The sequence below is a fragment of the Carlito syrichta genome, unplaced genomic scaffold, assembly GCF_000164805.1.
Source record: "Carlito syrichta isolate Samal-C Ts95f unplaced genomic scaffold, Tarsius_syrichta-2.0.1 Scaffold308159, whole genome shotgun sequence".
NCBI lineage: Eukaryota > Metazoa > Chordata > Mammalia > Primates > Tarsiidae > Carlito > Carlito syrichta.
Window position 1 is genome coordinate 116,928 of NW_007252255.1, and position 16,973 is coordinate 133,900.

At 42.8% G+C, this 16,973-nt stretch overlaps 1 protein-coding gene across 2 annotated transcripts in view; it reads left to right on the plus strand.

Annotated features, from left to right (window-relative positions):
- The window catches only part of RNF144A (ring finger protein 144A), a 101,327-nt gene extending 98,893 nt beyond the window's left edge, over positions 1-2,434 (plus strand). For both annotated transcript variants that reach the window (XM_008065125.2, XM_021716094.1), the window contains exon 8: positions 1,523-2,434. In XM_008065125.2, the coding sequence (XP_008063316.1) occupies positions 1,523-1,654 (132 nt within the window). In that variant the 3' untranslated portion in view covers positions 1,655-2,434. The remainder of the gene's footprint in view (positions 1-1,522) is intronic.
- The last annotated feature ends 14,539 nt before the right edge of the window (positions 2,435-16,973 follow it).

Consider the following 16,973-nt stretch of genomic DNA (forward strand, 5'->3'; position numbering starts at 1 on the left):
ACTGACAGTTGTGTTCCTTGTCACACAGGGTAGAGAGATAGCTTGGATTTCTCAAGATTGCCCTCCAAATAATCAAGACCTTATTGAGTGTTTTATGTATTCTGAAATGTCAGCATGTACATGATTTTAACAAAGCATGATCTGAATTCACACTGAGTAATTCCACCTTTGTATATAAGGTTTAGACAAATGAACTTAGCCAACTGGGCAGCGAGCATCGCTTGTAAGCATTAGTACAATTTCATTTAGACATGAAATGTGACATAATTTATTAAATGCAATCTTGTCTATAAATGTATGCATGTATGTGTTGGCTTTCAAGAAGTTTAAGTCAGAGTATACTTTCATTCACACATATGAGATCCTTTAGTATAGTATCATATTTTAGAGTTAATAATGGCCCTTAGAGTTATTTTACCTCATTTGTTTATCTTATAATAGTTGGGAAAAACCCATGTAGAAACCTCTTGCTGAGTGCATGCATGTACTTGTCACTCTGAACACTAGGTGGCTGTCTAGCCCTGTCTTCAGATTTTGGTTCACTCTGCAGTGCTTGGGAGGGATGGATGCAGCTGTTAAGAGGCTAGTCAAAAAGTAAACTCCATGCTCCTTTGAATAGCCACACTGCCTTAGATGACAACATGTCTACACTTGAAGCTTATTTATTTTGGCATTTGCTCCTACCTAGGGATAAACGTGATTTGTTTTTTTTTTAAGTGCTTAACAGTCTTTGTTGGGCTGTAAACTCCAAGAAGGACAGGAGTCATAAAGTATTGTTATTTGTTAGTTAAGTCTTGATCTCTTCTCACCAGACAGGGCGTTCCTTGAGGGCTGAGATAGTATGTGCCTCTGTATTTGAGGCATTGAATCCAGTGTCTGGCTCAGGGTGGTTATCAACAGGAAGCGTGTTAGTTACTTGGATATCTAAATGTATGGATGTTGGGTGCTTAGGTGGAAAAAAGGGAAGGGAGGGGAAGGGAAAATGAAGAGAAGAAAATATGGATAGATGGATGGGTGGGTAAATGGGTGGATGGATGATGGATGGATGAGTTGGATGGACAGATGGATAATGGTTAGATGGGTGGATGATGATTAGATGAGTGGACAGATGGAAGAGTGGATGGGTGAATAGGTGGGTGGATGATTAGATAAATAATGGTTAGACGAGTAGATGGTTAGATGATGGTTAGACGAATGGATTGATGGGTAGGTGGATGAATGGTTAAATGAATGAAAAGGTGGATGGATGGATGGATGCATGAATGGATGGATGGATGAGTGAATTGGTGGGTGGGTGAAGATGGATGAATGATGGTTAGATTAATGGATGATTGGGTGATGGTTAGATAGATAGATGGACGGATTGATAGATGAGTGGGTGGATGGATGAAAAGGTGGATTAAGGAGTGGATGGTTGGGTAGATAAATGACGGATGGGTCCATGGTTGTATTGTTTACACTTCAGCAATGGAAGCCACAAACCAGCCCTCCTTACCTCTGCTCCTTTGTTTCCTTCTTCTAGGTCGTGGGCATTTTCGCTGGATTTGGGCTCCTGCTCTTGGTAGCCTCACCTTTCCTGCTCTTGGCCACTCCTTTTGTACTTTGCTGCAAGTGCAAATGCAGTAAGGGTGATGATGACCCGTTACCCACCTAGAGGAAGACACGATGCTGGAACAAGATACCTGCCTCCAGGAAGCGTGGCTCTCCCCCACCCCACTCTGCCGCCCCCTCTCACTCAACATCTTTCTTGCCTTATGTGCCCCATCAAGCTTCACAGTGTCAGGCTGGACGCCGTGATTTCAGGGACTGATGTCACAATGTTTGCCAAGGCCCCAGGTGCAGTCCCCTAGGCATGGGGAAGGCGAGGCAGGCATGGGCAGGGCACATCCCCACAGATCAGCCTCTGTAGATGACAGGGGGTTGCTGCAAGGAGCACACCAGGCAGTTTTCTCTCTGTGACCACAGACTTGGAATGTCTGGCAGTGTCTTAAGAGACTTTCTCATGCAGAACGTCGTCTCCTCCTTGGCTTCAAAATGGCACCGTGTTGTTGAGAGAAATCTTTTAAGGATTACGACTCTCTTCAGACAGAATTTGATTATTCCAACTTGAGAAAAGCACTCTGTTTGTGACAACTGTTTTTTATTACTAATGGTATTTAGTAAAATCCTTTTTAGAAGGCATTTTTTTTTTCCAACTGAGTCGTGAAAATCAACAAGGTGCATATAAACCATCCTATGCCTTTCTTGAAATGTGCATTTTAAGAAGTTATAGTTAAATGACTTTTCAGGAGATTTAGAAAGCCTTATGCACTCTTTGTGTTTTTCTTAAAACTTGCTGTAATAACTTTTTGAATGCTGTAAGCTATGTACTGTTATAACCACGGTTCCTGTATCGTTGCAATTCTTTGAAAATATTGATATGCTTAAACAAACATCTCATCTCCATTAGATTTGCCTTTCACTCTCTCTCTCTCTCTCTCTCTCTCTCTCTCTCTCTCTTTCTCTCTCTCTGTCTCTGTCTCTCTCTCTCTCTCTGTCTCTCTCTCTCTCTCTCTCTCTCTCTCTTTGGTGATTCAGTTCAGCTCATAAGACTCATCCCTTCTCACCCAGGTAGCAGCAAATAATTTTTTTAATTGTCTTCATACCAACTGTTTTACTTGGAAATAGCTCTACCTGGAATCACGATAGTTTCACCTCTTACCCAGTCTTCAAGTAGACAGTAAGAAGAAAGCAGCATTACCCATACTCAGAAGCAGGGACTCCTGGCAGAGACTGGAAGGCTTCCAGGTCCTGTGGAGAAGCTTCCTGGATTTTCACATTTTTTAATGCTTTTGTTATTTTGAAAAATCAAATATCTTACATAGTTCCACATCCTGTTGCTAACCATTCTGCCCTTGCTGGAGAAAAATAGCAAAATCCCTTCCATTTCTTTTAGTTATTTTGATGTACAGATTTTATCACATGGTCTTTTACAGGGCTGTGTGTGACTGTTTCCATAACAGCAAATGCTTGGATCAATAAAAAGACATGTTATCAGTTGACTTTGAAAAGTGGAGAAAGTATTTTCTTTAAAGAGAATTGACTTTTAAAGCCACAGGTGCTTTTAAAGAGCAAAGTACATTGAACTTAGAACTCTAAAAGTAACAGAGAGGCAAATGTTACTGTTTTTTTGTTTTTTTTTTATTTTGAGTTAGGGTCTCACTCTGTCTCCCAGACTGGAGTGCAGTGGCATAATCACAGCTCACCACAGCCACAACCTCCTGGGCCTGGGTGACCCTTTTGTCTCAGCCTCCCGAGTAGCTAGGACTACAGGCATGCATAATCAAACCTGGCTAATTTTTAATTATTTTTTTTTTTTTATGGAGACAAGGTCTCACTATGTTGTCTAGGCTGGTCTCAAACTCCTGGGCTCAAGTGGTCCTTCTGCCTCAGCCTCTAAAAGTGCTGGGATTGCAGGTATGAACCACTATACCCAGACTTGTCGATTTAGTATAGTAGAATTTAAAAAAAAAAAAAGGTATTAAGCATTCTACAAAGAAGTAAATTAAAAAAAATTATCTCAGTTATTTGTTCATTGCAAGTCTATCTTTATTTTTAATTTTATTTTAGTAGGTTTGGGGACTACAAATAGTTTTGGTCTGGACTGTAAGTATACCCACCACCCCCACCTGAACACATTGTAGCCAGTGTGACATTTTTGTCCCTCCACTTTTCCCTCCTTCCCCCTTCTGAGTCTCCAGTGTCCATTATACCATTCTCTATGTCTTTGCATATCCTTAGTTTAGCTTCCACTTATAAGTGAGAACATGTGGTATTCAATTTTCTGTTCCTGAGTTAGTTCACTTAGGACGATGTTCTCTAATTCCATCCAAGTTGCTGCAAGAGACATGATTTCATTGTTTTTAATGACTGAATTGTATTCTATAGTGTATAGATACCACATTTTCTGTATCCACTGATTGGTTGATGGGCATGTAGGTTGATTCCACATCTTTGCAATTGTGAATTGGCAAGCACATTTTTAAAACATCGTTGTTTTGTGTATATTTGATTTCTACATTTGTGTATCAGTCTCAGGTCCTAGTTTACCTTCCCTGCTGTATAGCAAGTTTTTTTATTAGTATTATTTCTCATCATTGAACAGGTTAGAAAAAACAGCATCACCTCACTCTTCAATTCTAGAATTGGTTTTCTTTATGAAACTGAAGCCATTTAAAAAATCACTTGGTGTCAAAATTATGTTCAGAAAATTATCCTTGCTTGTAATTGCAGTTTAAAAGTTCCTGGTAACTAAATAAGAACATGCCTGGGACTGTCTTTCCTGATGAATCCTGGGCTGTGAATCTCTGCATTTTGCAGTGCTGCCTTGGCATCCAGCAGCAGGATGGCTTTTCGGGAAAGAGAGGAAAACTCAGAGTCAGTGGCCCTGGCTTGAGCCCTCGGCCTGGGATTTACGGATGCAGCTGTCTAGCCTGTGTTTTAAAAATGTCTGCCTCTGATGGCAAGCCCGGGGCCTGGTGTCCAGTGGTCCACAGAGCAGGACTCCATCATATCCCAGCACTTCCTGCCTGTAGTAGCTGCTGCCCATTGCATGAGCCTGCTCAGTAGTACCCCTTCCCTTGGGGCGGGAGTTAGAGCCTTTGGAAAGGTTGCATCCCCAGGACTGGAGCTTGTTTCACCCTATTCCTAGGAGACGGGCTGTCCTTTTACCTGGAGTCGTCTCTGGCCCAGTCATGCGCATCTGTAGCCCCAGCCATCCTTGTGCCTTCACCTCCAATGTGTTTCACAAGCACGTGGTTTGACCCACGTAGACACCACAGAGATCCTAGGGCCAGACAAGGTCAGTCAAATTGGTAGCTACCTGTTCTGAGTTTTTGTATCAAGCATGCCTCAGTTAATGTAGTAATAAAATTTAAATCGTCCATTCTCTATAGAAATACCAGCAAGATCCAGCTGAGATACATGAACTTGCATTTCCTACCATCAGACTCCTTTAGTAAGGAATGCCATACCTATCTTTTAAGGTGTTGCAATACTAACCCTGCTTGATGTAAAATGTAAATACAGCACAGGAAGGTGGCCCTTGATTTGAACTTTTGTCTTGGCTGTCACTTCCCATTAAAACTTGGGGAGTTCTACATTTAATGGATGGAACCATTCCTGTTATTTCCCATAATTTGTCTCAGCTGAAAAATGATGTTCACTTTTAACAGGCGGTTTCCACTCTGATGCTCTGGGAGCACATTTATTTGTTTAGAGGCCTTTAAATCCTGGGCAGTAGGGGGGAGGTCCTTAGAGACAGCCATGGTATGGCTGCTGTACTTCTGTCCAGGTGGGGTGGGCATTGAGGACACCAGTGACCAAGTTTTCCAAGGCCCTTTGGTAACTGACCATGTTAGGGTTTGCTGGACATGCCTGGCCTCTCAGTCTGGCTCTGCTGTGCAGCCTGAAGCCCAGCCAAGTGAGCTTGGCACCCTCACACAAGGTCACTGCATTGTAGAGATGCAGTCACTATAGATGTTCATGGAGCAGAGACCGAGTTAGGGTCTGAGCATAAACAAAATATTTGGTTGCATGAATATTGTCCAAATCTGTCCTTTCTCCTCAACTCACAGAAGTTGCTGTGGACAACAGAACCAAGATCTGCCACCTGTGGCATCTTCATAAAGGGGAACAACTTCTCTTTACAGCATATTATCCCATCAAACCAGTTTGGGGCCCATGTCGATTTCTGATTAGAACACAGGGCCCTTGGGAGAGGGATTATCAGAGATGCAAAAATTACTTCAAGATGAGTTTATCATTTTCACTTATAAAAGTTAGATATTATTTAACAAATGAGAGAAGAGAAAATGTTCCCTTTGTAATCTTTAAAAAGGGGATTCAAAGGAACCAGGGTGGATTTTTTGTGTCTCAGTTCTCCTTTATTAATGAATATACCTGTGTATATAGATATATATAAATCACAATGAAATCATCAAGGGAAAACATTTTGCATGTATAAAGCTTCATGAAGGTCTCTTTAAAAAGTACCAAAGCTTGTTTATTCCTTATAATTAACCCGAGCCCTTATGAAAATAAACAAAATGAAGGGATTATGACTGGTATTGCCAAAAACACCAACTGGAACAAAGGGGCCGGTATTAAAATATATTTGCTAATGCATCACAACTAGGAGAGCATGCTGTTTTGGTGTTGAAAACCCCATGGTCTCCACCCTCCCTTTGGTTGTATAATCCTGTCTTCCACAATTCCAGGAGCCTTCAGTGAGGGGTAGCTACGTGCACATGCCTGCCCTTTCTTCTTTGCTCACTTTACTATGAGTGTATTTTCATCTTGTATAAAAATATGCATGAATGAGTCATGCACATGTAGACATTATGTATTTGACAAGTGGTGGTAAAACAAAATCAAAGCAAATTTGGTTTGTGTTTTTGAAATGTCAGTACATTTTTGTGCCACTAACACTGTGATGTATAAAAGAGCTGTTTGAATGCCTTTTAATGTTGTGTTTTGTACTTTGGAATCATATGGAGAAGTTTGATTTGTAACTTCAATACATATTTTAAATGTATTGTGTCTTACGTAGTTTGTCTCCTCCCTGCCCTTTAGAAGGGATTTCTTTTTAAAGATATTTTGGCTGGAATACAGGTGACTTTTGTAAATCGTGTTTGTCTTAGTCTTTTGTAGATGTGGTGCTTGACCACCGACCTGAAGCTTGAAAATGTATGGGAATCGGAGGCGGAAGGGAGAAAGGACAGGGTGGGGAGGGATCTTATGTCACCAGGACAACAACTTTTGCATTCTGACATTTTCTGTTTTAGGGGTGTTCTCAACTCTCCGATGCCAAAGTAATTTGGATCACTGAGTAAATCAACCCATCCATCCATCCCCTAGCTCCATCTTGTGGTGCCAAACCAGTAGTACAGCGTTCAAAAGTGTCGCCTCTACCTCCATCCATAATGACAAGTCCCTTAAAAACCTGTCCTATTCTGCAGGAAACATCATCAAAATCAGTAAGCATCCATTTTTTGGTGGGGGGAGTAGAATAAATATAGGGGGAGACAGATAAGTTGATCAAGTATCATAATAAGGGGTGACAAATGCGATTTGTTCGGCTTTGGGGACACAGAAGGCACAGGCATTCATCCTAGCATAGTGATCAGAGAAAGCTGTCCAGAGGATGCTTTGCATGAGCTGTGTCTTCCAGACAAGTAAGCATTAGCTAAGCCAAAAGGAAAAAGAAGGGTATGCAAAGGAATGACCCAGTCCAACAAGTGCAAGTGGTCTGGTCTGACCAGAGTGTTGGGGATGGAGAGTTACTGAAGTGTCTGACCTAGAGGGGGCAGTGTGCAAAGCTCAGGAACTTGAACTCCATCATAAAGGCTATGGGTTGGTGTGTTAGTGTCCTTGCACTGTTGTAACAAAGGACTACAAAAACAACAGAGGTTTATTGTCTTAAAGTTCTGGAGGTTAGACGCCCAAGATCAAGGTAACAACAGGGTTGGATCCTTTGAGAGCTGTGAGGAAGACTCTCCCATGCCACCTTTTGGTGATTTCTGGCAATCCTTGGCACTCCTTGGCTTGTAGATGTAGCACCTCAATCTCTGCCTTCATCTTCACATCGCATTCTCCCTGTGTGCATGTCTGTTGACTTGTCTTCTTTCCATAAGGACAAATCGTATTGGATTAGAGTCCACCCTGATGACATCCTCTTCACTTGATAATCTGCAGAGCCCTATTTACAAAATAAGGTCACATTCACAGGTGCTAGGAGTTAGGACTTCAACATTTTGTGGGGACACACAATTCAACTCATAAGAGGGAGCATGAGCCGGGCTCAGTGGCTTAGCCTGTAATCCCGTGCCTTTGGGAGGTTGAGGAGAGTGGATTGCCTGAGCCCGTGGGTTCGAGACCCACCTGGGCAGGCGAGACTTCATCTCTACAATAAATCAAAAAATTAACTGTGCATGGTAGCGCACACCTGTAGTTTCCAGCTACTTGGAAGGCTGAGGCGGAAGGATCACAGGAGCCCAGCAGGTTGAGGCTGCGGTGGCCGGGAGCAGCCACTGCACTCCAGTCTGGGTGACAGAGTGAGACTCCAACACACACAAAAAAGGGAGCATGAGCCAAGAGTGGACAGCCTAGCCAATCAGAGAAGACCAACAAGAACAAAAGATGGTGGGGCTCAGTTGCTTATGGTGTGGCCTAGCTTGCAGCTCAGAAGTAGTTCTTCCCCATGCTGGGTTGGATATCAATTCTTTGAGCTTACCCGGAATGTGGGAATGCCCCGGAAAACCATTACTTTCAAGTAAAATCTATATGCGTGTGTCTACGTAGGCACATATATTTGTTTCCAAAATTTAAAAAAAAATTATCACTGTACCAGCAGAAAGTCTTAAAGACTCTTAGAGGAACCCAAATAACAGGACGCTGAAGGGTGGGAACAGCACTGATTTTGATAGCATGCGCTTGTGTGGAAGGTTACCCTGAAAGTGGACCTTGTTTGCAGGCATTATGCAGGGAAGAATACGACTATTGACGGGGCTAGATCATGAGACAGTGTCCAATACTCAGCTCAGCTCTGTCTACATTGACCATTTAAAAGTAGCCATTACTGTCCATTACTCTCCTTGTCTGCCACTTGCTCTTCCCTGTCTAAAATCATTCAGGGTGTGCATTTTAGGATGAAGCCAACATTGAATGGAAGGCAGAGCAGCAAAGTGAAGAGCAAAGTCATGGCTCTGTATGGATATGACTTCCGTTGCCTGTGATTCAACCTGGGGGTATCAGTTTCCTTACTTGAAATTAGGATAAAAAATACTTCACAGGACTTTTCTAAGGTTGAATGAGGAAGTGGCAAGTAAACCATAGAGTATAGCATTTGGCAATATGTTAAGTCATTCATGTGGTTCAGCTATGTGTTCAGATGACAGTTTTAGCAAAAATTCTCACTACTCCAGCTACAAATACTGCAGGATGCTCTTCCCTTCTGTTTTCACTATGACCCATGAAATGGTAGGTTCTGATAACTTTCCCTCCACATCACGGCTTATGCTACCCCGAGATGCCAGGGAGTGACTGCGCTGGACCCCGTGGTTAATACAAAGAAAAATGGAATAAAATTCTGCATATGGGAACATTTTAATTTGCAGTTTCAAAAGTCATTCGCTTGTTAACCCTGGGTAATTATCTGGGTCTTTTAAAATATATATTTTTATTTATTCTTATTTTTTAAATTATTGATGTAGGGAACCCATGCAGAATGTACATAATCATATGTGTTTTCACTGCACAAGACCAGAAGTAGCCTTGTCTCATGCCTCAGAATTTCTGTTTATCACAAATTTTATGAAAGGCCCAAAATGCAAAAGGGGGTAAATTTCAAAAGCTTCTGACACTTGGACTCCCTGTTAGTTTTACCTTGAGATTTAGGAAATTAACATTGCAAATAGAAGGTTTTCGTATTTGCATCTCCAGCCCTCGCTTTTGTCAGACACACAGTGGTGACTTACTGGATGCTTGTCAAATGAAGGGATTAAACTCCTCTCACCAGGACTTGTGTGAGAGAACCTGTGTGGAGTGTGTAAAGTACGTGTGTGTGAGTTTGGGGAGGATGGTCAGTGACTTGGAGTAGTTCTGCTAATAAAAAAAAAAACCCCAAAACAACAACAAAAACCAAACTCTAACCATTGAACTTGAACTGGAGGTGTGTGGGCATTCTAGAGGCAAAAACCTCACATTAGGTTGGAAGAGATTCCTATTGTAATCCAAGAACCCCTCCTGAGCCAGGGACTTTGCTTGCCACTTTGCATGTATTATGTTTAATTCTCACAAACCTACACGTTTTGTCTTCTCTATATTATAGTGAAGAGACTGGGGCTCAAAGAGGCCCATTTGTCATGTGACATCAACAGTAAGTGACAGGAGCCATTGTTCTTAGCATTACACAGTTTTTCTGACCTTCCTCTCCTGATTTACTCTTACCAGCACGCAGAAACATCCCTCAGCTATGAGTGGTGACTGACTTTCTGTTCCTGGGAGAGTTTAAACCTTGTGTCTGGAGATCACATCCCATGAGAAGGAAAAAAACCCAGTTCTGCCTATTTTTAAACCAGCAGAATAAATGAGAAAAATGACCTCAGGAAATCCAGAGAAGGAAGTAGCTCCTCTCGAGCACATACATTCTATCTCAGATGTTTTCAGAGATGAAATTCTCCTCATCTCCACCTTCAAATTATTATACAAGGGCCTCCCGGGGAACAAGCATCAGGCTGGGGAGGGTGCCCATTGCAAGACAAACACTGCATTTCCCAGACCAATATTCTGTTTAGAGGAGAAACTGATTCTCTCGACCACCCTGGGGAGGAAAATATTGTCAAAATTCTTTACTTTATAGGCAAGAAAACTAGGGTTCAGAATCACTGAGTCTTGCCCTATAACAAACAACTAATAGATCAACCCCACAGCCTGTAGGAACAAGCTCAGTGCTTTACAAAACACCCAAAGCCGCTTGAAGGGCAAGACCAGCCAAGGGTGCCCAGATAAGCCGCCCTGCAGAAAGGGCACTAAAGAGGCTGCAATAGGGTCAGACTTGCTTGGAGTTAGGGGGGTTGCCACTGCTTGAGACCTTTCCAGACTGTGTTTCCATGGCAGCAAAGTACTTTATAGGAAAGGTACACGTTGAAAATTGGCATTCCCACAATATGAAGTAGAAAAAAAATAAGACCCAGAATGAAATTTAAAATCACAGAGGTTGGCAAAGTCTACTCAGCCCAAGATGGAAGAGATTCCCTTTAACCTAAGGCCAAGTATAAATGCACAGGCAATGGCTAAAACACAGCAATCTTGGGTGCCATTGGCTCTTCATTGGATACTTACCCTGTGGGAACCCATGGCAAGCAATAATGAAAGAAACAACTTCTTAGTCCTTCTCTCACAAGGCTGTAGGTCTGGTGGAATTTACGGTATAGACAATCACAGTCCTATATGAGTAGACACGTGGGGCCCTACAGGATTACAGAAGATAAGTGAATGAACAACTGCACTTGGAGGGAAGATAGGATGTGCGAAGACTCCATGTCCAAAGTCAACCTTCTGAGTTCTGTGTTGAGAGAAGAACAGTACTTCAGATGGGCTGTGGAGTGAAGGGGTGGCCTTGCAGGCAGAGAAGGATAAGAGGTAAGAAACACAGAAGTATGAAAGTATGACATTTTTAGAAAAAAAAATACTGCATAATGCCTGAGTATAGTCAGTGTCCGATTAATGTATGTTGCTCAAATGAGAAAATAAATAATAGTTCATGTAGCTGTAATTCAGGGATGAGGTAAAATTGTCAGGACATAAATTATTGATCAAGGAAAAGAGCAATAGATGAGAAATGACTAGTTAGGTAACATACTCACAGTAGAAAGAACCTCTAGAGATTTTGTTTGGTGTTGCCACCTGGCACACAAGATCCTGGAAACGACTCCCTTGGGTTCCACAAAAGATGAAAAGGACAAATTCTCAACTGTGCTCAGCTCTTTGAGGAGAAGTTTTCAGGGACAAGAAAATGAGGCTACAGTTAGAGCAGAATCTATTTCTTGATTCTGCACCACTCCTAATACATTGTTGGTGCACAATGAAAGTTAAATAATAATTTAATGTTTTTACTAATAACAAAGGGGCAATTAGCATGTTAATGAAACTTGCAGATGATACTAAACTCGGAGTTGTTACAAAGAGGCAGACAATAAAGAGGGACAAAAAGAAGGAAAGTTACAACAAAGAGAGCTTCTGTTTGGTGAAATACAAGCAAATGCACCTGCAAAAAAAAAAGCACACTGTGGCGGAAGCCCAGAAGGAGAGGCTGACACAGTCTCGGAAGGGAAAACAGTCCCATTGCAGTGAATTCTGGAAATGCCAGGAAAGGAATGTGTGATGAAAATGTTAAGGGGAAAAGGCACAATTTCCTTGCCCCCACCCCCACCTCCAGTTGAAAATGCATTCAATACTAAGTTGCCTTATTCGGTTGCACTTTGGAAGCTGGACATAACTTTGAACAAAGAATGGTTTGTTTTTCTTGGGAAATGAATTCGTTGAAGAGTAATACCGTGGTTCTCTGTCCTTGATTCACACCCTCTTGGGTTTCTGGTAGGTGCACCTGCACCTGGGGCCTCCTAACCTGTCTTTCTGCTCCTACTCTCCTCCTCTACATTTTGTCCCTAGAATGTTATCTTTTCCCATCTAGTGATACTTCTGTTAAAAAACCACCAAGAACGCTCTGCTCCCTGTTTGATTACATAGAAATTCTTCACTGTTGCTTATATCACAACAGCATGAATTCTCTAATTACTCTTAAGGGAATGCAGAAGGACTCGACTTTGAAAGACAAGTTGATCCTTGACTCTCTCATCAGGCCTCTGTGAGAGCAGTCTTAGGACCCCAGACACCAACACTACAGAGAAACTTTGATTTGAAAGGGAGCCCCCAAGCGAGAAAGTGCTGGCATCCCAGTGCTGAAAGGACCTCTCAGTCAACACCTACATTTATAAAGGAGAAGATCAAAACTCAGAGACACAGAATACCTCAGCCCGAGCCCCGCAGTTAGTTCTCAGCAAAGCCAGGACTGAAAAGTCGGTCGTCTACTTTCTTCATCAGTGTCTTGATACCACACCACATAGACCAATACAAATGCATGGGGGTCTCTGCCCTCAGACATTACAGTCCAGTGGAGGAGACGATCATGGCGATCACTACACTGGGAGTCATTACAAAGAGGCAGGCAATAAAGTGGGACAAAAAGAAGGAAAGTTGCCACAGAGTGAGCTTCCGTTTTTGTGAAATACAAGCATCCCCCTGGACACACAAGTTTGAAACAGAGAGGAGCAGCACCCCCTGCAGGGCAGTCAGGGTAAACTCCTGAAGGAGATGGAATTGGGGTCCAGAGAGTGGAAAGAGCAGAGGGGCCCTGAGCACAGATGGGGAGGGTATCCCAAGATGCAAACATATCTGTGGGAGTAGAGTCACAGAAGTACCAGGAGGGCTTGGTAAACCTGCAGGACAGGGCTTAGCTCGGGTGGGGCTGGGAGGCAAAGCAGGTAGTGAATGGACTGGGGCAGGAAGACAGAGGGGACTATCACTCTAAAGTTTAAACCAGGCTGGAGGATTTGGGGGTAAGTCTGATGCTGACATGATAAGATGTGGATTAGGTCTATACCACCGCAGCAGCAAGTAGGGGAGCTTGGAGTGAGAGAGGACGAAGGCCTGGGATGAGGTAAGAACCCCCTCAAGTCACTGGGAAGAGGAGATGGGGGTCTGTACCTAGCCTATGGAGTTAAAAAGAGAAGGTAAAGAGCATTAGCAAAAAGACATTTAAGATCAAAGAAGGTTACATTGTTGAGGTTGCTCTCTTATTAGCTGATGGATTTGGCCTGTTTAATTAGGGATGCTGGAGTGAGGGTGGTCACCTGGGCTCTTGCACTCCTGGGGTTTGTATGGCAGTTTGTCCACTGAATTGTGGGCTACCAAATGAAGAAGTTCTGCTCTGGCTATTCCGGTCTGGTCTGATTACTCTCAATCCCCCAAGCTCTTCCTGAGCTTAGTGCCCACTTCTAAGACAATCATTAGATTCCTCAATATTAGGGAAAACCCATGCTCACTCGGGTGTGCCCCGTTCTTAATCATATTACTCCCTTCATTAATCCAGCTTAATTACAATTACCCAATGTCTCTTGTGAAGGGTGTCCCACAGAAGCTGATAGGGATGATTATTTCAAGAAGGTAGCACAGTGTGGCTGAGAGGATGTGTTCAGAGCACCACCCATGCATACACTCACCCGTGCTTCATAGGGACTCATGCGGTATTGTCTCTAGTCCTGCATTACAGGAGAAACTCACTGACCGTGACCTCCATGCTAAGAGCATGTTTTAGGTTTCTGTTGTGACATGGAGTGGGACACTCATTTACTGAGAACCCTCTTTTTTCCCAGAATACTTAGCTTGTATATAAAACAGGATGACTCCTGCACAGGCACTCCCTCTCTGGACCACACACACACACAGAATTTGCACATGTACTATTTAAGCAAAACTGGAAGTATCCTGTATTTCTCTTTCCAATATTTATTTCATCATCCGTCTTTTCTTTTTTCTGCACAGCATTATCTCTTAGCAGAAAATGACTTCTGTGAAATACTTCCATATGCGTTTAAACTTGTACAACATAATTTTTCAGTTTTTAGTGAAATTGTGAAAGTCAGTTTAGATATTTGCAACTGGTGATAAATCCTTTTCTTTGATTCCCATGTTATTTTCTTCTCTGGCTGGTATATAATCTTAGAGTTGGAGGAAAGCTCAATGAGCATCTATATTTACTGAAAATGTGATTTTAGACCAGAAGCATCAGCATTGCCTGAGAACTAGTTAGAAATGCAGGATCTCAGACCTCACCTTAGACTTACTGGGTCAGAATCCAGATTTTTTGCAAGATTCCAGGTGATTAGCGTGCACATTATATTAGTTTTCTATTACTGCATAACAAATGAGCAAAAACTTAAAACATGTTTATTATCTCCCAGTTTCCGTGGGTCTTGCAGGTTCTCTGCCCAGGGTCTCACAAAGCTGCAAAGGTGTCAGCTGGGCTGTGTTTTCATCTGAAGGCTCAATGGGGGAAGAACCTGAAACTCATTCAGACTGATGGCAGAATGTATTGCCTTCTGTATGCCTATGGCCCCTAGAGGCCACATTCGGGATCTAGGGGCTGTCTACAGTCCTTGATCTGCAGGTTTCCTCAACATAGTTGCTTAGTGTATCAAATCTGCAAAGTTGTGTGTGTATGTTCATATTTATATATACATGCATATACACAGAGAGATGTATTAATCACAAGATTGACATCTTTACCTTGGTTAGAACTAAGTTGCAGGTCTTGCCCACACTCAAGGTGAGGAGATTATGTAGGGTTCGGACATGGAAACTACCTTAGGATTTTTCTGCCATGCAAATTAAAGTTTGAGAAGCAGTGGTCAAGTCTAATTTTTTACCATATGCCATACAGGTGCCAGGACTTAAAGCTTTGTGCCATGGTTTGAATGTTGGTGTCCTCCCAAAATGTATATGTTGGAATATAAGACCCAACGTGATAGAAGTGGGGCGTTCAGGAGGTGATTAGTGCACTTATAAAAGGGTTCAAGGAGACTAGTGAGGCCCTTTTTTGCCCTTCCATCTCTTTCATTGGGTGAGGACATAGCAAGAGGAGTCTGTTTGGAAACAGAGAGCAGCCCTCACCAGAACCAAATCTGCCAGCACCTGGATCTCACCTCCAGAACTTCAAGAGAATAAACTTCTCTTCTTTATAAATTACTCAGTCTACAGTATTTTGTTTTAGCAGCACAGGCAAAGGTGCTTTGCCTCTGAACCACTTTTCCTAAGTGGCACAGCTCGATTTCTTGCTCCTCTCATTGGCTTCTCAGCCACTCTCACCAGCTTCTACACTGCTGCTGAGGTCACTGGCGACCTCTTGGCCACCACACGCAGCAGGTGCTTCCCTCCGTTCTTCCCAGTGGCCTCTCATCAACATTGGCAGGCTGGCATCTCCTCCCGGAAACGGTTTCTTTCTTCACTTCCCTGTCTCTCCCACTCTCCCAGTTTCCTCCCCACCTCTCTGGCAACTTTTTTTTCAGTCTGCTTTTCATGCTTTCCGCTCTCATTCCAGCTTTCTAATTTGAGGGAATTATTGAAAGCTGAGCCTTGTACCTCTTCTCACTCAGATTTCTTTCCCAAGTAATGCCCTTCGCCTCAGCTCAGACTACTTCTCTGAGCTGCAGTCTCATCCATTGACTGGTTCACACTCAGCATCTCCTCTTGGTTGGGTCTCAGAGGTTCTTCAAGTTACACCCACCCCCAAATCAACTTTGGAAGCCATTACTCCACCTTCGGCCTACTATTTCTTCACAGTTCCCTAGCTCAGTAAGACTCGACATTCCTTTCTGTTGTTCCTTCTCAAACCATCCTTGAAACTACATTCCTCAGCATTCATCGCATCTAGACTTTCACCAAGTTCTTTCCATTTTACCCCTAAACATCTCCTCAGCTTGTGATGTCTTGCCTTCTGTGTGGCCAGGATTCCAAGCAATGAAAAAAACCTACTCCTGTCTGGATTACTGCATAGGTGAGTCCAGTTCCCAAGCAGGTACCATTTATTGAGTCTTCACTTTTCCAGACTGAAAATTTCCACTTCTATGTTCCAGTCATTCCTGCGACTCTAAGTTGAATCTTAGGAAGTAAACTAGAAATCCCACATCTGTTCTTTCCGGTGGAGAATGGAGTTCACTAAAACGGCCCAAGTAGCAAAACTGGCACTGTCCTGGTGTGAGTCTCTGGAACATTCCTTGGAGTCTTTGTCACTTGCTTTCTTTCATGAGTTGCACCTCCCTACTCAGATACTAGGCAAGCACACACACTCTATAGCCTGCCTGAGTCCTGGTCAAGGTCTTTTCTGAGCCTCTGCTCTGTCTAGTAACTAGTCAAGAGACTGAGTGAAGGCATTGTTTCCTTCCCTGGTTCTAGCCTGGTGGTTCGCTGGGAATCACTAACCCATAAACTGAGTTTAGCATTTAGGATGAAGGATTTTATTACCCTGTGGTCTTGGTTCTTAGAGATAGGGAAACCTATAAAATTCACTGACCAGTCTCACATGGCTGTTTTGATGTCGTTATTCCCTCTTTGACATGCCCACTGTTGGCCTGCCATTGGGGTATCTTCTTGCCAGACTGAGCTTGCTGCATGTCACCCACTTTCACTCACAAATTTGTGATCGTGTCTCCTATGTTCCTCCCCAACAACCTTCCTATTTCTCCCTTTCCATCACCAATTTCTCAGGCAGTTTTCGCACTCAATATCTCATGACATCTCCCACCCTCCATGCTCATGACTCACTCTTTCTTTCTTTCTTTCTTTCTTTCTTTCTTTCTTTCTTTCTTTCTTTCTTT